We start from the raw sequence: 19,220 nt of genomic DNA, 5'->3' as shown, positions 1-19,220 counted from the left end.
GCATGTGTTTTGATTAGTGAGTGTTTGTTTACATTTGTGCTTGGGCCTCAAGGTCATAGTTGGTTTAATCAGATAAAATGCAGCTTCAGTTGTGAAAATGAAACCGAAAGGCTCTGTATGACGGAGGTGATTGCTGACATGAATCATTTTCCTGAATATCTTTTTTTTTTAAATGTACAAATGTAAAAGGTTTTTTGTCAAAAACAGTGTCATAGACATAGACATAGTCACAGACATAGAGTGTGTGCGTGTGTGTGTGTGTGTGTGAGACAGAGGTTGCTCATCACGCAGGATTTGAAGTGAGAGAAAGCTAGGTTAATCTGGGATTTGGGGAAGAGAATGGGTCAGGCAACCTGTCCTGTCAGGTTCGCACAGCCATTGTGGTTCACACACTATAAAGGCTTTTCTGTTTCTACCATGTGGAGTAATACTGAGAGAGCCAGAGCAGCCAGTGTCCTCTGGTTTGCATCAGAAAGCACATCAATTACCTAACAACAAATATTCTGGATTACAAAAACAGTAACTCACACCCCTTCCACACAAGATCAAATGACTATCCATCTAGCCATCTATTACTTGCATATTTCAGTCAAATAAAGTCCAGTCAAATCAAGTCAAGTCAAAACAAGCAGATTTATCATCTGCGTTGATTCAAATTTGCATATAGGTTGACATGTTCCCGTTAATCTACAGGTGCATAGTAATCATTGCACAAATGCCAGCAAAACACCTTCATACCATCTGTGTTACATATAGCTGATCTCCTCTTTCAACTTAAAGTATAGCGATGTCCCTCTGCACTAATCTATTGTACTATACTCCATATACTAATTTCAACAGTTAGTCAGTGCAGTCTCTCTGTTGATGAATGGCTAAAGCATATGATGGATTTGATGGATTTCTTTCTAGGAAAACAAATGCAACAGGTTTCTGTGTTACAGTGCAGAGAGAAAACCAGAACCCTGGCAAAGAAGCAGATGATGGAAAGGCTCAGAAGTATGAGCAAACCCTTGGGTGTTTGTCAAGGGAAACTGGGTTATGACCTCCACGGCAGAAAGCAAGAAAAAAAGGTGCTATTGTTCAAGCAGAGGCAGGCAGAGAGGAGGAGAGCAGGAGGACGAGAAGGAGGAAGAGGGGGAGGAGGGAGGGAGGGGGGGGCGAGGGAAAGGCTACCACGTGAAGTCAGATTGTGTGTTGTCTGCGAGCCATGTGCCGGAGCCAAACATGTGAGCAGCATTGGGGCGGGGAGTGGCATTCGTCTAGCCTGGGTGCCATTCCGAACTTAGTCCCGCCCACAACGTTTGAGGTCGGGAAGTTCGGTCTGGCATTGATCAATAGTGGCGCGAGTATGCTCGCCCAAATACTGGCGGGCCAATCAAATTGTCAGGGCGGGCTTTATACGATGATGGACAGATGCTCAACAGTAACGTAATCCACCACGTCACCAAAGAGCGCTTGGGTTGAATTCGTTTACAACAACGATGGCTGCCGCTGGAGAATTGAGATGTGTAGATTCTGCTATCAGGTCTGTTCTAGAAGATATCGACAGCGAATTAATTTTAAAAGAGGAACAGAGTAACGGGATCAAGGCATTTGTTGATAAGAAAGATGTTTTTTGCCGAAGCAACTGAAATGGGCATCACGGCGATGCAACTCGGCGTGCACGACGAGGTGGATATAGCCAGCGGTCGTTGCCAGATCCTTTTTTGAAGCCCGGAATCCTGGCTGCTGAACAACAAGTGGAGGGACATGCTAGGCTCCGATGTTTTTAAGCCAACGCAATGGGTATCGTCGTGGACGAAGTTCATCTAACTTACAAATGGTAAGAGAGTCTAACTGTCTGACTTAGTAAATAACTCCCAATGTCGTGATACGAATCCCATGTTGTAAACATAGTAGCCTAGGTATCGTTGTACGTTCGCTAACTCAGACTTGGTACAATCATAACGTTAGTGTGATTGTAGCGAACTAGCTGTTAAAACATTCTAATGTAGGTTACTGTTTTATTTCTATCAGTGGTCAGGCTGCAAAAGGGCAGAAGGGCATTTGGGTGTTGCTTTATGTACTCAAGCACCATATCCATATTGGTAGGCTAGTCACTGTACCCCTTATAAGTGATGTATTCTTTTTAGATGTCAGTACAGTCATTAAAAAGTACTAAATGATACTACTCATAATTTCTTATTTTTACTGTTACTTATTGGTTGCTTTTTGTACTGCTATATATTCCAGGTACACCTGTGCTGACATTGACCGCTTCTGCTGATCGGGAATCCAGAGCCAGGGTTATGAAACAGCTTCAGATGGACAATCCAATAAATTTGGCCCTGAGCCCAAACAGAACAAACATCAGAGTGGGTCTGATTAAAGTACCTGGCCATACACTGGAGTGCCTACACTGGATTGTGAGGGATGTTAGTACAAAGCTTGACCCAGCAGTTAAGACGGTACTTTAATGGAGTCACTAGTTGTCTGCGGAAAGCTTTGTACTGCCATTTTGAGGAACACACCACATCTGTTGATCTAGGACATCTGTGCTGCACTCACTGCCATTCTGTTTGTTCTTGTGAACCTGAAGGTTGTGGGGAGCTAATCCCCAAATATGAACACTTTCAAGGGGAGGTTTCATCACACCACAAACACAGAATAGTCACACCTAAGGGCACACTTTTGATCAGGGAACTGTTACAAACTTACAGGAGTAGTTTACTTCAGGACCATAAAAACATACCACTTTACACAGTCGACACAGCCTGCACTGGTTTTGGAGATGAACTCATTGATCAGTTTTAGAACAGTGCACACAGATATTTGACCTGGACTTCATTATCCATAATCTCCCTACATTCAAGCTGGAACATGCAAAAGAGATACTATGAATTATGCATGAGGTTTTTGATGACATCGAACAGAGTCAAACTAATTTGTTTGATGACTGTGTTGTTCAGGATGACCGTGTTCAGGTTGACATGGATTACACTGGTTACTTTGATGACGAGGATGAGGATGATAAGATACAATCATCCCCAAGTAACTTGGAATCAGGCTTGTCAATGTTGAAGATCTCAGGCTAGCTTCAAATTCAGGCTCAAATTTGTAGCTTCAGGGTCCTGTTGTTGTGCAAATGCCTTTTTTTTTTTTACCTCTGTTACATTAATATTTTTGAATAAAATTAAAATGGTTTATACTTCTCTACTGGTTGGTGATGTTTCTGCATTTAAAGACAAACAATAAGACATGTCAATAAAGATTTTTAATATCTACACATAATAGGTAATGTTTGAAGATATACGCTGAACTTTGAACATACAACCAATAAGAAAACACAAAAATGTTTTCAAGAATGTGGATACTACTAAACTATTATATGAAAACAATTATTTACATTGTCATTTACGAAAAAAATATTTACAAATTACCATCACCATTTACATTTCACATTTACTTAATTATTTAAATAGGCACATTTTGCCAGTCCATTATTTTCTCCTGGTAATTCAGCTTTGCCAATAAGTTTCTCTTGAAATTCGGGAATGCATGAGACTGCCTGCCTGGGTGATTTTTGCTGGGAAAGTTGTGAAAACGTTTACCAGTGTTAAAACGTCCTGTTCTCGGGCCACATGATGAATGCCAGCCGGCCTTGTCAGCTCCAGCTCTGTGTCCGTTTTGTCCATTAGCTCTTTGACGATGCCAATGGACCTACTGATTCTGGCTGCTGACATTTCTGACATGTTTGGTCCCAATCCTCTCATAAATGATTTGAGAAAATTGTTTAGGTGTTCCAGGTGGAGGTCAAGTGGATGGAAAATGGGTGACAACCTGAAATATAAGTGAACACATCAGTGTGAAGAATTACAGTATAGCCTAATAAGTATAACGTGCATTGACAATACATTGGAAAATACAGACTGTTAAATATGGTGACACCAGATGCAATTGCTGAGCAGGTCAGAGAAACACTGCCCACCCCCCACAGAGGTGCAGAGCACAGAAGTGGGGGTTGGATAACATGCTAGTCCATTACAAAATGAAGTTTCTACATATTGACAAAGTGACAGAGGCCAACTTACACATCAGGTACAAGTTTATCCTGGTAACATTTGCTCACACTACACTGAAATTCGGGCTGGCTTCCAGAATACTAGGCATGTCAAAATATGACTAGATGATTTAATCATAGATAGATTTCACGGAAATGAGGAGTGTGGGAATGCACAGTGTTTATCACATTGGACAATAATCACGACTCACTATTAACTCATGTGAAACGTGGCAATCGAGGTTATTCTCATAGTCATATCATAAGAAGTAGAAATGTATTAACAAGCTTACCTCTGTAATGCTTCTTCGCGTTTTTGTACCGGTTGGAGTTGACGGATTGGGGCAGAACGTCTTCAGAGTCCGGGGCGTCTCTGATGCCTCAGATGAACACGGTTCTTCAGGCTGGTCTCCTTCGTCTTCTGTCCATTTTTTAAACACGGGCATGTCGCGTTCCAACCGTGTTATAAAGTTCTGACAGGACCGACAAATGCGATGCGATTTGTTTGCAGTGTTGTGGAGTTGTAATCCTAAACGGATAACTTGATCGTATATGCATTCACCTTTACTGTTTCTCTCAAAAATGAGGTTCGTGTGTTGAAGAACTCCGTGTATCCTTACATTATTTTTACAACACCTGCGAAAATCGCTCACATTTTCTTCTTCTAGCGTGCAGTTGAGTTCTGTTGACATCAACTATGCGTCGCTTAACATACGTCACACACTCCGTTGCTCTGATTGGTTGTAGGTCTATCCAATTGAGTGCAGAGGCATTTTTTTTCCTGGTTCGTTTGAAACACGCCCCATAATCACAGCTCTATGGAGCAGTATCAGACTCAAATTCTGACTAGAATTGAGTATGACTACGTCAGGCTAGCATTCGTCAGCGCATGAGTCATACATAAGGAGCCTCCATACCTCGCCCTCTCTCTCTCTCTATTTCTCTCCCTCTCTCCACACACACACACACACAAAAAAAAATTGAGAATGGAAAACACAACTAAATGAGAGAATGATGAACTGAGAGCAGGGAAATCAACAAAAAGCTCTGATTTTAGCAACACAGAAACACACATACACACTCTCTCTCTCTCGCTAAGCCGTGATCGCCCAGTTTCACCTCCGCACGCTCACGTTCAGCAAAAGCGAACGGACACCAGCATTCGGGGCACTGGGCCAAAGGTCACAAGGCCTGTGGATCAAGCAGCTCAGCTCAGCCCTGTTGGGCAAAACACTGCAGCGTTAACTGCAGATGAGGACAGACAGCGGGAGACCTGAAGTAAATCGTGTAAGCTAGGATTCATCTCATCACCAAAGTGCATGTTGTGAGTCATAAAATGGATGGGTGTCTCCTACGAACGCTCACAAGTGTGTCTTCAACAAGTGCTGCAGGGTGATTCATATATAGCAAATAGAACTATATCTGGGGAGATGGTTGGTTGAGAGACAGATGTTATGGTCATGATGTGTATTTTTAGTTTAGTAATAGTTCAGCTAAACTAAAATGTGAAGGAAGATAAAGCTGAATTCTAACAGAGGTATCCACTTTATAGTATATACTATTATCCAACACCAGCACATAACATTATACTGTAAGCAGGTCTAGCACTACCCACTCAGTCACAAAATTATGATTTTGAAAGGTGTCAGTTTAATTGCATATGGTTCTGTGGTTCCATAAAGGACTAAGCAGGGTGCATCGACTGTGTTGGGCAGCGGCGACCGCATTGTGCAAATGTTTACCAATCTTTAGCCATGTACACACATGTGAGACGGATGCTGCTGCTTCCTCTGAGCTGAGTGGGGAAGTACACTCATTTGCGGTCTTTAACACGAGTTACAGGTCTCGTCGCTCCCTGGAAGCCAGCAGGTTGATGAGTTTATTTATATGTTGAAGTAAACAGCTCTGACAGGAAACCTAACAATGACACCACCACCACCACCAGCAGCAGCATCACCACTCTAACACTCTCAAGACTATACTCGAGTACAGCATCAGAAAGAACCTTCAAGGTCTACTTTGCACAAATTGTGTTGTTGAAAAATAACTTCATAAACATCCCTTACAAAATGTAACTATGGCATTCAAATAGAACAATGGTTGGATATAACTGGTTACCATGGAATAGTTGAGTAAGTAGCCCAACGTTGTTTGGGTGTTTTCTGTTGAGGTGCCTGTAATAGGCCTGAACATGGTTGCACAAATCATTTTTTTGTGTGGATGAAATGTATTGCACACACAGCGAACATTATGAAAGACAATTCTGTATACAACAATCCTCTAGTCCTGTAAAGCAACCAGTGTGAAACACAGATGACATGCATATGCACGACCCTGCAGCACCCCAACCAATATGCTTTGACTGGTGCAAACTGATACTCAAAAAATAGAGATCCAAGAGTTTTCAAGTCGGGTGTTTTTATAAGTTAGTTGTGTGTGTGTGTGTGTGTGTTTTTGTGACGGCTGGTGGTAATAAATTTGCAGTTAAATAGTCACCAGAGACAACACAACTGACAGATAGATTACAATGAGCTTTGTTACATCAACTAATGCTATAAAGCAAGGCAACCATAAAGCTACAATAACTCAACACATTGGCATTAGACTAGATTAGATTCAACGTTATTGGCATACACACAGCCAGAATAAAAAAACAATGATATTGAACCCAGATAGGCCACCATCATGCCGATTACGTACATCAACAATACAAATCACTTGACATGAAGCAACCTCTCCAGCTGCACCATGGAGATAGTCTAGCCCAAATAAATTATGACACCAGACATTTGCTGCTAAGCTTTCCCATGGTTCACTGGCCTGGGTGACCTTACTCTCTACTGCCAGAGCCAGGCTATTCTGTCTAATAGACTACAAGCCTTCCACATTTGACAAATGATGGCCTGTAAAAATAGCAAGTGTATCAATTCATTCTCCAGAATAGATAGCCTATCCGGTTACATGATTACAGCTTTAAGGTCATTTGTATATATATGGTTAACATTTAAAAGGATATTTCAAAGCTATAAACTAAACTCATGATAGGCTACTTAGTCAGCCCACATATTTCAGTCTCGTAAACATTTGTTTTATTTATTCACTTTAAACAACTAACTGGACCTAAAGAGCCTGCCCCGCCATCCCCCACAACACAAAGTCCTACACACGTCTTTATGTGGTTCTGTCAGATATTAGTGACAAACAGCCTTCATTGAGTGGATCAATAACGTATGCAGCTCACAGAAGCTTAACACAGTTCTCCCTGGAGCCTACAAAGTACATGACATGACTGTTTCACCTCCAAATATGCTGAAGTGGGCATTTACACATGGTGTTTCCAGGGTCCATTTAGACAAACTGTGGTGTTGCTTTGAATTCTGGTCTCTAGCTGATCCTATGTCTGATGTTGACTGCACCTTGGTGTATTTATTGGTGTCATAGACCCCAAGTAAAATTACAATAAGCAATCATCAGTATGGGGACTGACTAACTTCTGTTATTTGATCCAGCTAAAAAAAAACATCTGTCGGCCTTAACATGCTCTTGATTCATTCTCACAATGAATCATTTGGCGCCACCTCCTGGATACTTTCAACACACTGTGATACACTGTACACAGAGGCACCTAGACATACTGTAGAGTACATGTAGAAATAGAAATGGAAGACCATCAGACAGATTCCATTAACATAGGAATGAATTATGACCTGCTGTAGGTCAGACAGCTGAGCCTCCTTTATTACCAGTGCCTGATATGATATCACAGTAGGTTACAGTGTGTGTGACATTTTTAATCTTTACAAAATCTACAACCAGCTCTAAGGCCATTTTGGCTACAAATACAAGGAATGGCTACTTAATAATGATACTGTATTTATGAGTTTATGAGTAAAACAAGTTTTTTTTATTTCAATTGAATTACAGCATCAGCGTCATCATTTAATTGTCACACCTTACAGTATATTGCAATTGCTACATAATCTACACAAAACTGGTATCAGTTATTAGCCTACTTCAAACTGGATTATTATTTAAAAATCTCTCAAGCCTGGAGTCTATCAGCTCTAACACTAATTGTGATTGAAATGTTAAGGACACCTAAAATTAGACAAAAAGTTAGCTGTTAAGACAAATGAAATAATTGATGTGAAGTGAAGTGAATAAATAAATGAAGCACATCTCTCCACTGCCTTTCTATAGTAATGAACTGAAAAAATGTCAATGCCTTAGATATTCAAAAAATCATCAATTATGTAATTATGGTCATTAAAGTGTAACTCCAGAGTAAACAACCTAGGGTTTGGTACAGATGTTTGGTACAGTTGTTAACAACTTCAAACTTTTGACTGAGATCAAAATTACGTTAATTGGTGGCGTTTTGAGCAAGACTGTTTATTTGCATTATCACTGAATGGGCTTACATTGATGCTAACAGGGCAAGGTGCCACGCCGCTATTTTATACCACTAAACAATGCTTAAAATATAATTAAACTTCTGTGGTAGTGTGGTGAGGGTTCCTACAGACAAACCGAAGTATTGTAAACTTTGAAAGTGTACAGAGTTTATAACAAGACCTGTATTTGTAGGAAGAAAATTCCATGGCTTCCTGGTCTGGTATCATCAAATCAGCGGGTGCGTTTGATCGAATTAACGCTGCCTAGATTTGGCTAAACGTAAGGCATGTTTGTATTGAACGATTCAGCCAGATCTGCGCAGTGCTGCAAGACTGAACATGCCCACTGATTTGAGGATACCAGACCAGGAAGCCATGGAATTTTCTTCCTACAGATACAGGTCTTGTTATAACCTCTCTGTACACTTTCAAAGTTTACAATAATGCAAATAAACGGTCTTGCTCAAAATGCCACCAATTAACATAATTTTGTTCTCAATCAAAAAATTGAAGGTGTTAACTACCGTAAATATACCCTAGGTTGTTTTTACTCCGGAGTTACACTTTAAGTCATTATGGTCTTCCAAAAGATTTTAACGCAACTGTGTGACCCTGTAGGCTATTCAAACTACAAGCAGTATTAGTCTGAACAGAATATCTATGTATCCTGTCCAATTTCTTGTTTATACGAATATCAGAATATGCCAATCTGGAAAATTCTCCATGTTATGCTAGCACTGGTCCAGGTTTTCAACAATAAATGAGACCTTGACCTTATTTCTTACATTTATAGGCCCTTATTGTAATGACAGGCAAATAGCAGTCACTCAACAAGCAAAGTGTCTCCTGCACAAACTAAAGCCATCACGTGGTGTGCGGGAGCGTTGAGCTGATCCACCAATGGATCTTAAAACCTTGCTCATTGTATTAGATTAGTAAATAGATTTTGCCTCATTATAAAATTAGCTTTAGTTATCTCTTTGAACTTTGGTGACCAGTGGGCCGCGGCTGAAGTGCCCTTGAGCAAGGCACCTAACCCCTCACTGCTTCCCGAGCGCCGCCGTTGAAGCAGGCAGCTCACTGCGCCGGGATTAGTGTGTGCTTCACCTCACTGTGTGTTCACTGTGTGCTGTTTGTGTTTCACTAATTCACCGATTGGGTTAAATGCAGAGACCAAATTTCCCTCACGGGATCAAAAAAGTATATATACTTATACTTTGTCTTTTAAATTAGAGACCAATATGCTTTTAAACCCAATACAATCAGATTATTAGTTGTCACTGTCACTGCAAGGCCTCCAGCTAACAATGTCACACTTGACATTTGAGGCACATCTGTAACATACAGGCCAGGGTGACATTTTAGGGTCATAAACAGCAGGTCTCCAGTATTGCCCAAATCAAGGCTTCATATGAGACTGAGGACCTCAAGAGCTCATGATCAAAAAGTTAAGAAAGGAAATAAAAAATGTATGGAATAAGATTTTCCAAAAGTCAGATGCAACAAAAGTGCAAAAAAAAACAAAAAAAAAACATGCTGTGTGCTTAAATGGAGTCCAGGGACTGACCACCGACGTGGGGCCAAGAGAAGGACGCTGTGCTGGGCAGGAGCCCAAGCGAGGCGTGGGAGGGCATGGCGTTGGCCGTCTGCGCGGGCGAGTGGGTCAGCCGGTGCTTCTTCAGCTGGCCCAGCTCGCGGAAGCAGCACCCGCACTGGGCGCAGCGGTAGGGCCTCTCGCCGGTGTGGATGCGCTGGTGCTTGTGCAGGCTGTCCAGGTGGCGGAAGCGCTTCTCGCAGTAGCGGCATGGGTATGGCCGCTCGCCCGTGTGGATGCGCTGGTGCGTCTTCAGGCAGTAGAAGCGCCGGAAGCCACGGCCGCACACGTTGCAGCGGTAGATCTTCTCTGAGCTGTCCCGGGACGTCTGGACAGAGCTCTGGAGCGGGACGCTGCCCTCACCTAGCCCCATCGGAGGAGGGCCTGACACCTGGGATGAAGTCATCAAGGAAGACGTGGACACATTGACCGTAAGAGCAGCTGATGCTGCGGACACTGCAGTCAGATCAGGGCCAGAAGCAGCCGTATTCTGAGGCTCAGAGTCATCTTCGATCTTGATCATTGCGTCCTTGACTTCCTCATGGTCCTCCAGTACCTGAATGAGGCCCAACTCATTCACATTACCCGCAGCACCACCCACCTCAAACTCAAATTTGCTCAGGTCCGATGTGTCCTCTGACTGCATTGGCGCCTCTTGTTCATCAGGAATTCTGTTGCCATCCTCTGTGGAGATCAAGGTGCCTTTGTATTCTGTGAGAAATTTTACAATTAACATGACAATATTGCACATTTTAGCGGGGTATATATCCAATTCTGGCCAAATTCTGAATACTTTTAGATGGGACAAAACTGTTAAGGCCTTACCCTTATTGGTGACTCCATCGTCTGCGATAAAAAACTGACCATCTGCTCCTTCCTCGGTTCCAGTTAACATCTGGTTTGGTTCTGTCGGGGCCTGGGGGGCCTGGTTGTGGCTCATGAGGGACTGGTTCAGCGATGCTGATGATCTTATTCTGCGGCGATTGGGTACACTCCTGGGCCATTCTGACTGAGGAGTGGGCAAGCACAGGCCTACGCTCGGAAGTGTTCTGGAGAAACTGGTCCTTCCTGGAGAATTCCTAAAAGACCTAACGTTGCGTGAATGCTCTCTAGTCACCTGGCTAACGTTACTTTCAACAGTATTGGATGGGAAGAGAAAGAGATTTTCCTCTGACTGTGGCCGCACTACACTCGATCGAGGCTGGTTTTGGTTATTAAGAAGCAGGCACTGTTTGATATTCTTTTCGGCCGCAGTCATGTAGTACCGCACAGCTTTTAACTCACCCTCTGATATCTCCAATCGTTCCCTTAAAGTTTGGTTCTCTCGGTGGGACTCAGCGGCAGCGGTACGAGCAGCAGCTAGTTTGATACCCACAACCCTTGCTGTCTCTTTCAAAACAGTGTCCACTGCAGATCTAACAGCTTGCTCGATCGTTGAGGCCAGTTCATATTTGAGAAAAGAGACACTGACATCTATATTTGATGTCATGTTTACGTTATTAAGAACCAAAAACAGTTAGGTTGGTTCGGGACCCAGGTGCAATTTGTCTGTTGTTTTTGGAAGCGTCACTGTTTTTGCTTAGATGGAGTCGCAGACTATTGACGTCACGAATATCAATCTCACGAAAATTAGACTTTGAAACGTTTTAATTTTATTGTTTACGTGCTTATGACCTGTATGTGAAAGCCATGGTGTGTACAGCATGATTTGATATATAAATATTCAGTAGAAATAGGCCTAATGTCGAACCCTTACTGTCCTTGTAACTAAACAGCAACAGAGAAATACTATTGGTATGCTTGCTTACATTATTATCAGAATAATCTGGAATTACATTATATAAACCTTATCTACACGTGTAATGTATTGTGCAAATTATATATATATATATATATATATATATAAAAATCTGACAACAAAGCGAATGACAGATTACCATAGACAGTACTAAGTCACCGGAAGTTGTGACTGCATCCGTGAGTCGCACAGCTATTCCTCCGGACGATGATGGTTGCGGGGAGACTGTCATACATGTAGACATGAAGTATTAAAGAAATCTAAGACATCATGTCTCTCAGATATAGCTAACTTAATAAATAGCTGGTTCGACTTACTGCAAGAACGGCATCGACAGTCAGCGTCATATGGCGGGGCTGTCATACTTAGTGTTCCGTTTTTCGGGGTCCGCTGGTCGGACTTATGGGGTGTTTTCCAAAGGACTCACACGGACTTTGTTAATATTTTTTGATCTTGCATGGCGACTTCGAATCAGATTCCCCTACCTCTACCTCATCGCCTCAATGATGTTTAATGTGCGCTTACAGGTAAACGCTTTTAAGATGATTGAATTAACAGTTATGTGAGGTGAGGTTAGGGCTAGCTTCTAACTAGCTAGTAAGCTGCCACCAACAAATCTATTTCAGGCACACCATGGTAACGTTATCAGTATGAGGTATTTACAAACTCCACGTTACCTGATTTTTAGAGCAGTTGAAATGTGAGGTAGACAACATTTCTGTCACTCTTCTGCTATGGACTGATTATAAAAACTAGTTGGTCAGTAAAACAACAAAGCTAAATATGGCTGTTTGTTCTGTTGTACTTCTGTACATCTGTCACTTGCCACACCCACATGTATCCATAGGACAACCCTTAAAAAAGCCCTTGTCATAACCCTTTGTTGACTGTTTAATATGACGGGGTATTTGATTTGAAAATCGTATATATATATATATTCTTTATTAGGAACAGGTTCAGCGATCATAGACTCGGGGCAGGTATTCCAGGAATGCTGTTCTGTTACAAACCTCATGAAAGAAGAGTCCTGTGACTTTATTTTGTTAGGAGAATGACACTATAGATCTCTTCTTTGAGGAAGTAGACCACTTACTCTGAGTTAACTGACCCAGGTTTGTCACTGAACCACTCACTTGGAACACCCCATAGATGGCAAACAAGTCATTATAAACAGACAGACAGTAACAACAATTTAGAGACTAATTAATCAATTTGATTAGTGTAAATAGAAGGACTGGATGTGGTGGTGCCAACCCATAACATCCCCAATCTGAACTCTGACTGAACTTCTGAAATAAATCAGTTTTGTTTTTCTCTGTCTTTTTCTGTAGGTTCACATTGAAATACACTGATTTGCATCCTAACCGTTTTGCTGTCCTCTCCACTATTCACCATCTCCCTGACAATGGTCCCAGCATGGCACTGACGTGCCTCCAACGTCAGTCGCAGCAACAAGGGCCTCCACACTCGGGGAGAACACGCAGCACCCAACAAAGGGAAAATGACAATGTCGCCATCTGAAAACTGTGAAGCAGAGGACTCCAGGCAGCCTGGAGAGGGCTATGCACTGGTGCTGTGGGGCACGCTATGGACATGTTCAGCAGTGTACCAACAGTCCTCAGAGGCATGAGGGTTGAGACATCTGTTTACCCAGGGACCCAGGCAGGAGTAAACTGCCCGGTATACCAGGGCGTAAAATGCATGGGATCCAGTACATAAAGGGTTAACTGTATGAATAGAGGGATTCGATATGATTTAGCTCGTATATACAGTGAATACACTTGCAGGGCATTCTTACACCTTTTTAATCACCATGATTAATAATTGCTACTGCCCCTGTATTTTGTTTTTGCCCTGGCCAGATCTCACCCCTTTCTAGTCATCTCGTAGGGAACAACTGGAGCCTTAATATTTATAGTATATATCAAAAGAAACGTTTTTTTAAACTAGAATGTCACAAATTCTATCCCCATACACTTGTTTTCGAGTGGGTTGTAATCTTTTTAACAGAGTTTCAGACTGTGCTTAGTCTTGGCTCCTTACCTCCTGAGCAGCGTAAGATGATAGGTACATACAGCATAGGACAGGTCCAGTGCTGGGGAAGTCATGGACGTTGTTAACACTATGTGGTTGTGTGTATCAGTGGAGGTTATGCAGCATATGACAGGCCTCACTCACTGCATGCTCTCAAAAATGCCAGATAAGAGGCACGTGAATGACCACACACACACACACACACACACACACCCACCCACACCTGTTGGTACTTAGGTCACGCACCACTTTTACACCCAGCCTTTAGACGTAATGTTACATTGTACAGTAATGGTAACAGTGTAAGGTTACAATTTTATTTTTGTTTTTTTGGAAATGCAAACAGTTTTTGTGTGTTACAGTTTGTGCATTCAAGAAATTCTTATAATCACTGTATTGAATGCACTTTGATTTAGCGTATCCTATTTGGATAAATAAATTCAAAGAAAATATTTGATGGACCTCTTTTATTTAATTAGAAAACATGAATAGAGTGGTTGTGTCATCTATCCAGAGTTTATAATATGTTTTGGGATACTTTTACAAAATTGTCTGGTGTGTAAGGTCAGCACTTTGCTATCTGTAGACACTAGAGGGCAGCACATTCCCATTTGTTTCTCTTGGTTAGGCTTTAAGCCCACTCCATATTTCAAACTAGAAGGATATATTGTCAATCATGAGGAAATGGGAAAGGTTTTCTATTGAAGCCAGCATTGACTTATATAAACAGTGCGTTAGCCAAAGCCATTCAATTCTTGAATTGGAGATGGTATGTTCTTATAGATTTTTTTATATTAACTAAATGCTCATACAGTTTTGTGAAAACCGTGACTAACTGCATAATCCCTGGTTAAATGGCAAAATGGAGTAAAATACTAAGCGTTGCCATGGCAACTACCGTAATGCTCCATGTGACCGCCCCCCACTGCTCACACACAGATGCAGAAATAGCCCCCCCCCCCCCAAAAAAAAAGAGTATTTCTACATGAGAAGCTTTTCTAAATGAAAATGGCTTAATAGGGTTAGTGAATGATGAACAGAAAGCAATGATAATGGATAAGACAGTTCATCTGCTACACACAAATGCAGCAACCCACAGGAGATCAAACATGAGAGATTATGCCGTCATGAGGGGACGGAGGATCATAAGGCACCATTTGTCAAGATAAATCAGCTGTGTGATCACACGCTTCAGTGCTGTTTGTGTAGTGTAGGTCCCAGGTGCAGAGGTTTACATTTGTTTGTGTTCCACTGTCACTGGACCGCGTCGAGAAAGGTGTGATAATTTACCTTCTTTTGAATTCAAATCAAATGAACTTGAATTCAGAATTTTAGAGCTAAAAAATATGATTGTTTGGTGACAAATCCTACACCTAAGATGTTTTTCCACATTAATTAAAAGAAAAAGGCTGACCTCTTCATACTGATACTCTCACCTTAAAGTTAAATTAAAGTCACTTTAAAGTACTATTACTTTCATTATCACTATTACTATCACTATTAAAGTTTCGACCACAGTTTCACCCACAGTTGACCCAACGCACTTAACCGGAACAAGTTCAAATACCATTTAAATATATCCGCCAATATCTAACTGACAGAGAGTTTGAACAGGCAAACTGTTGCTGGTTATGCAAATATGCATTATGCAAACATTTGCATGTCAGATAACAGCAAGATGAGACACTTTATAATGTCATTCCCAGCTAGGTGCTTAATGGCCAAGTGAAGGAGAATGCAGGAAATGTTACTACATGTCTTTACAGTGGAATTAAGCCTCTCTCAGCTCAAGTCTTACAACATAGCATGCACTCTCAGTAACCTACAGTGTGTAACTTGTCCTGTCCAGTTGTAGCGAAAGGATTGTTGCCCTTTTGAGAAGAGACATGACTGAAAATCCAGAATCAAATGACCACATTTCATATTATTCTATATTGTTTTATAAATAATATATAGGCCTACCGGTAATAATTGTTTTACTTCAAATCCTCATTTTATATCATTTGGTGCAACAAAAGATCGCCATCACTGCCTGCAAATGTGCATACAGTACATGAGGCTGGTATGACATGCAAATACTGTAAAGCGAGGGAGGCAACCTGTCAGTGATATGTAACTGTATCCCTGATGCACCCTGTTGGGATACAGTTTGGCTGATTCTTTTAAACCATTTCTGAAAAGGCAAACTTTTCCAGAGCAGAACTCTATGGACCTGCCACCATTTTGAACCGCAGTCTGATTTGACAGCCGTACCCATCCTCAGTCTGACTTCAGCTCCGTATCCTGACCTGTTTTTGCGGACTGGAACCACACGACCTCACGTGAAAACATCAGACATTAATACATTGAGACCACACTACCTCATCCAAGTGAACACATTAGACATTAGTACACTGGAACCACACAACCTCATACAAGTGAACACATTAGACATTAGTACACTGCAACCACACAACCTCATACAAGTGAACACATCAGACATTAATACATTGAGACCACACTACCTCATCCAAGTGAACACATTAGACATTAGTACACTGGAACCACACAACCTCATACAAGTGAACACATTAGACATTAGTGCACTGCAACCACACAACCTCATACAAGTGAACACATCAGACATTAATACATTGAGACCACACTACCTCATCCAAGTGAACACATTAGACATTAGTACACTGGAACCACACAACCTCATACAAGTGAACACATTAGACATTAGTACACTGCAACCACACAACCTCATACACGTGAACACATTAGTACATTGGGCCTACTGTACAGTGTGAAAACAGCAGGTGCAAAGATGAGAGGGAATCAATGATCATGGAAATTAGAGGACAATTGTCATCCCCTCCTGTCAGCCAAAAGGGAAATCAACAGGAGCTGCTGTGGGGAAAGCAGCACCCACAAGTGACCACAGAGGACTATGTTCGACTCTGCACTGCGGTCACTTCCTGATCCTACTCCCATCTCTTTCTTCCTCTCATTTCCTGCCAGTCTCTATCCAAAAATCCTCAAAAAAACATACCAGGTAAGATTGGGTACTGTAATAGTCATATAACCAAATCAAACCACCCAGTGGACGTGCAATATTCTAATATTATACATGCATGCATATACAGTATACATGAACACTGCTGGAATGCAAATTTAAATGCTGGTGTTTGTATGTCATGGAGAAACTGACAGCACATGAGATAGCCCCACAAGCGGAAAGAGAGCAATTCTAGTTTATCTTTTCTTCATGTAAAATAGTACTCAGAAGTCCTCCTTCACATGGAGCTGATGGTCTGTTTTTTTTTTTTTAAACCTTCCCACAGACAATATATCTCTGATAGAGAATTCAGAAGAACAGACGTCACACAGGCTGATATGAGCAGTATTTGTCTTCGCAGTGTTGCTCAGCCAGACTGTTAGCCAATAGTTTAAAAATTTACTTTGAAAACAAGTGCTATAGAAAATAAATTTGGCTGTGCAGCGTATGCAATTAGGCAAGAATGAACTCCGCCATTCCCACGATTAGCTGTATTAATGGGACTTTGTGTTTCATGAACAACGCTCTGTGCTTGAATAGTGATTTACAACACCCAGTCCCCAGTCTGGAACTGCTGATAGACGTTAATGTGTCATTGGATCCTGGGTACCAATATATCCATGCCACTGCTACTCAGGCTTGTGCAAAATTCCAGAATTGAATTGAAACTGGCTCTTAAATTCCAATTCAATTCTTGAATTTCACTTGCAATTCGAATTTTGCACAAACCTGGCAGTGCTACTAGTCACCACCCTCCTGTCTCACTCTTTTGAAGATGTGCAAGATGCAGGTGGGGTCAGCAGCTGAAGCATCTCTCTATCCTTACTGTACAGCACTTGGATATAGCAATGTACAGTAGTGTTATTGGACTGGAGTACTGTAATTCTTCTTAGCTGATTTAACTAGAATAATAAATCATACAAACACATCAATAACATACAGCAGCCATAGAACACCGTTTTGCAAACACTATATTGTCCTTTTGGGAAGGACACAGTCTTCTCCGAGAGAAAGGGGAGGGAGGGCGGGAAAGGTTATGTCAAAGCGCCCACGAGTGACTGATGAATTTCTCCAGCTTGTGGAAAAGAGTGTCAGGGAGGGAGGGAGCTGAAGTGAAGTGATGCAGATGGCGGAAGGCCTGCAGATGCGCTGCACTTCCTGAGACCTGGCGATATCCCTGAGCCTCGCTTCACAGGAAGCTGCTGACACCCACAAGCCCTCCCAGAGAGAGTGAGAGAGAGAGAGAAAGAAAGAGAAAGAGAGCTATCCTGGAGCACCCCCTCCCTGCTCCCTAACATCCCTCCTCAGACACTGGAGCAGTTTTGGGCATTTTCCTATTTCTCAAGTACTTCCCAAATAACAGAGAGAGCTGGCTCTCTGACTTTGGAATAGAAACTGGAAAAGTTTGCTGTTGAAAGTTGTTAAAAACCTCTGGTGGAATTTAGCACAAATCACATATTACTGAACCTTTCCACTTTGGAAGATTGAGTTGTAATAATTTTGTAGTGTTCTCAGAAGCTCCTGTGGTTATGTGTACAACATATGGTTTATGATACACATACTTATAGCTGTGTGGTTTGGCACACTAAGTATCCTCTAACTTTAGAGTAGCGCCACATCAAATCACAGAGAATAAACCTGACTGATTCACTGAAACAGGTTCCTCATTTCATGCAATGCGACACAATGTCTTTCTTGTACGTGACCCTTTGGCAATAGTGAAACTGGTAAAGAAAGTACAATGAATCCAGTATTGTTATATTGCCTATTGTGGTGCCTCCTATTCCTGGTAGTGTGAGGTTACCAACGTTGCAGTCATTTCAGGTTACACATAGTGTGACCACTGAATGTTGTGAAGTCCTGTGGTCTATAGGTTTAAATATTATATATATATATATATATATTTATATATATATTCATAAAGAGCTTGTAAAACAGGCTCACTGTAAGAATCCGAATCGATGGCATCATTAATTAGGCCTCTTACCCCTAATTAATTGTCTGTAACCCTATTACCTCAACCTATTCTTGCACTGTCATAGTTTTTATATTACCTTGTCTACATTATACATTATTCTCTTATTTGTCTTATTTCTTATTTGTCATATTATTTTCTGGTCTCTAGACCTTATTCTTGCACTGTTGCACTGTTGGACTACTTTTTGCACCTTCACCATGACACTCACTCTCCTGAGCACCTTACCATGCACACAGAATTACAGGCCAGTCCCGGCCCTGTCACTGCAAGCGTCTCATGCTTGATCATCCTCAAGCACACTGTGGATTTTTTAAAAATGTCATTTATATAGTATATTTAGTAT

General features: G+C 41.6%; 2 protein-coding genes and 2 long non-coding RNA genes across 4 annotated transcripts; 2 read left to right on the top strand and 2 right to left on the bottom strand.

Moving 5' to 3' along the window:
* Positions 1-1,265: 1,265 nt before the first annotated feature.
* On the top strand, positions 1,266-3,195 carry LOC143103048 (uncharacterized). Its single transcript, XR_012982706.1, has 2 exons — positions 1,266-1,822; positions 2,233-3,195. It is a non-coding gene; the product is annotated as an uncharacterized LOC143103048 (long non-coding RNA).
* Positions 3,196-3,235: 40 nt separating this feature from the next.
* LOC143103047 (uncharacterized) lies at positions 3,236-4,884 on the bottom strand. Its single transcript, XR_012982705.1, has 2 exons — positions 4,333-4,884; positions 3,236-3,819 (listed from the first exon to the last, which is right to left on the bottom strand). It is a non-coding gene; the product is annotated as an uncharacterized LOC143103047 (long non-coding RNA).
* A 2,892-nt stretch (positions 4,885-7,776) lies between these two features.
* On the bottom strand, positions 7,777-11,901 carry LOC143101961 (uncharacterized). The gene is made up of 2 exons (XM_076265268.1): positions 10,853-11,901; positions 7,777-10,738 (listed from the first exon to the last, which is right to left on the bottom strand). The coding sequence occupies exons 1-2, from the start codon at positions 11,514-11,516 to the stop codon at positions 9,978-9,980; spliced, it is 1,425 nt and encodes a 474-aa protein (XP_076121383.1). The 5' UTR covers positions 11,517-11,901; the 3' UTR covers positions 7,777-9,977.
* A 48-nt stretch (positions 11,902-11,949) lies between these two features.
* smim10l3 (small integral membrane protein 10 like 3) lies at positions 11,950-14,311 on the top strand. The gene is made up of 2 exons (XM_076265270.1): positions 11,950-12,352; positions 13,157-14,311. Exons 1-2 carry the CDS (start codon positions 12,173-12,175, stop codon positions 13,175-13,177), a joined length of 201 nt encoding a protein of 66 aa, XP_076121385.1. The 5' UTR covers positions 11,950-12,172; the 3' UTR covers positions 13,178-14,311.
* The last annotated feature ends 4,909 nt before the right edge of the window (positions 14,312-19,220 follow it).

The sequence above is a fragment of the Alosa pseudoharengus genome, unplaced genomic scaffold, assembly GCF_046254945.1.
Source record: "Alosa pseudoharengus isolate Yale_2024_CS ecotype anadromous, Long Island Sound unplaced genomic scaffold, YU_APseudo_1.1 YU_APseudo_1.1_scf_4, whole genome shotgun sequence".
Lineage (NCBI taxonomy): Eukaryota > Metazoa > Chordata > Actinopteri > Clupeiformes > Clupeidae > Alosa > Alosa pseudoharengus.
This window is presented reverse-complemented; position numbering and strand designations above follow the sequence as displayed.

What these genes read in the sequence shown, in the direction of transcription:
- smim10l3 (XM_076265270.1), top strand. Translation starts at nt 12,173, where the DNA reads ATGGCGGGGCTGTCATACTTAGTGTTCCGTTTTTCGGGGTCCGCTGGT. An exon ending in TGTTTAATGTGCGCTTACAG is followed by an intron (nt 12,353 to 13,156) that starts GTAAACGCTTTT and finishes CTTTTTCTGTAG; the next exon opens with GTTCACATTGAAATACACTG.
- LOC143101961 (XM_076265268.1), bottom strand. Translation starts at nt 11,516, where the DNA reads ATGACATCAAATATAGATGTCAGTGTCTCTTTTCTCAAATATGAACTG. An exon ending in CGATGGAGTCACCAATAAGG is followed by an intron (nt 10,739 to 10,852) that starts GTAAGGCCTTAA and finishes AATTTCTCACAG; the next exon opens with AATACAAAGGCACCTTGATC.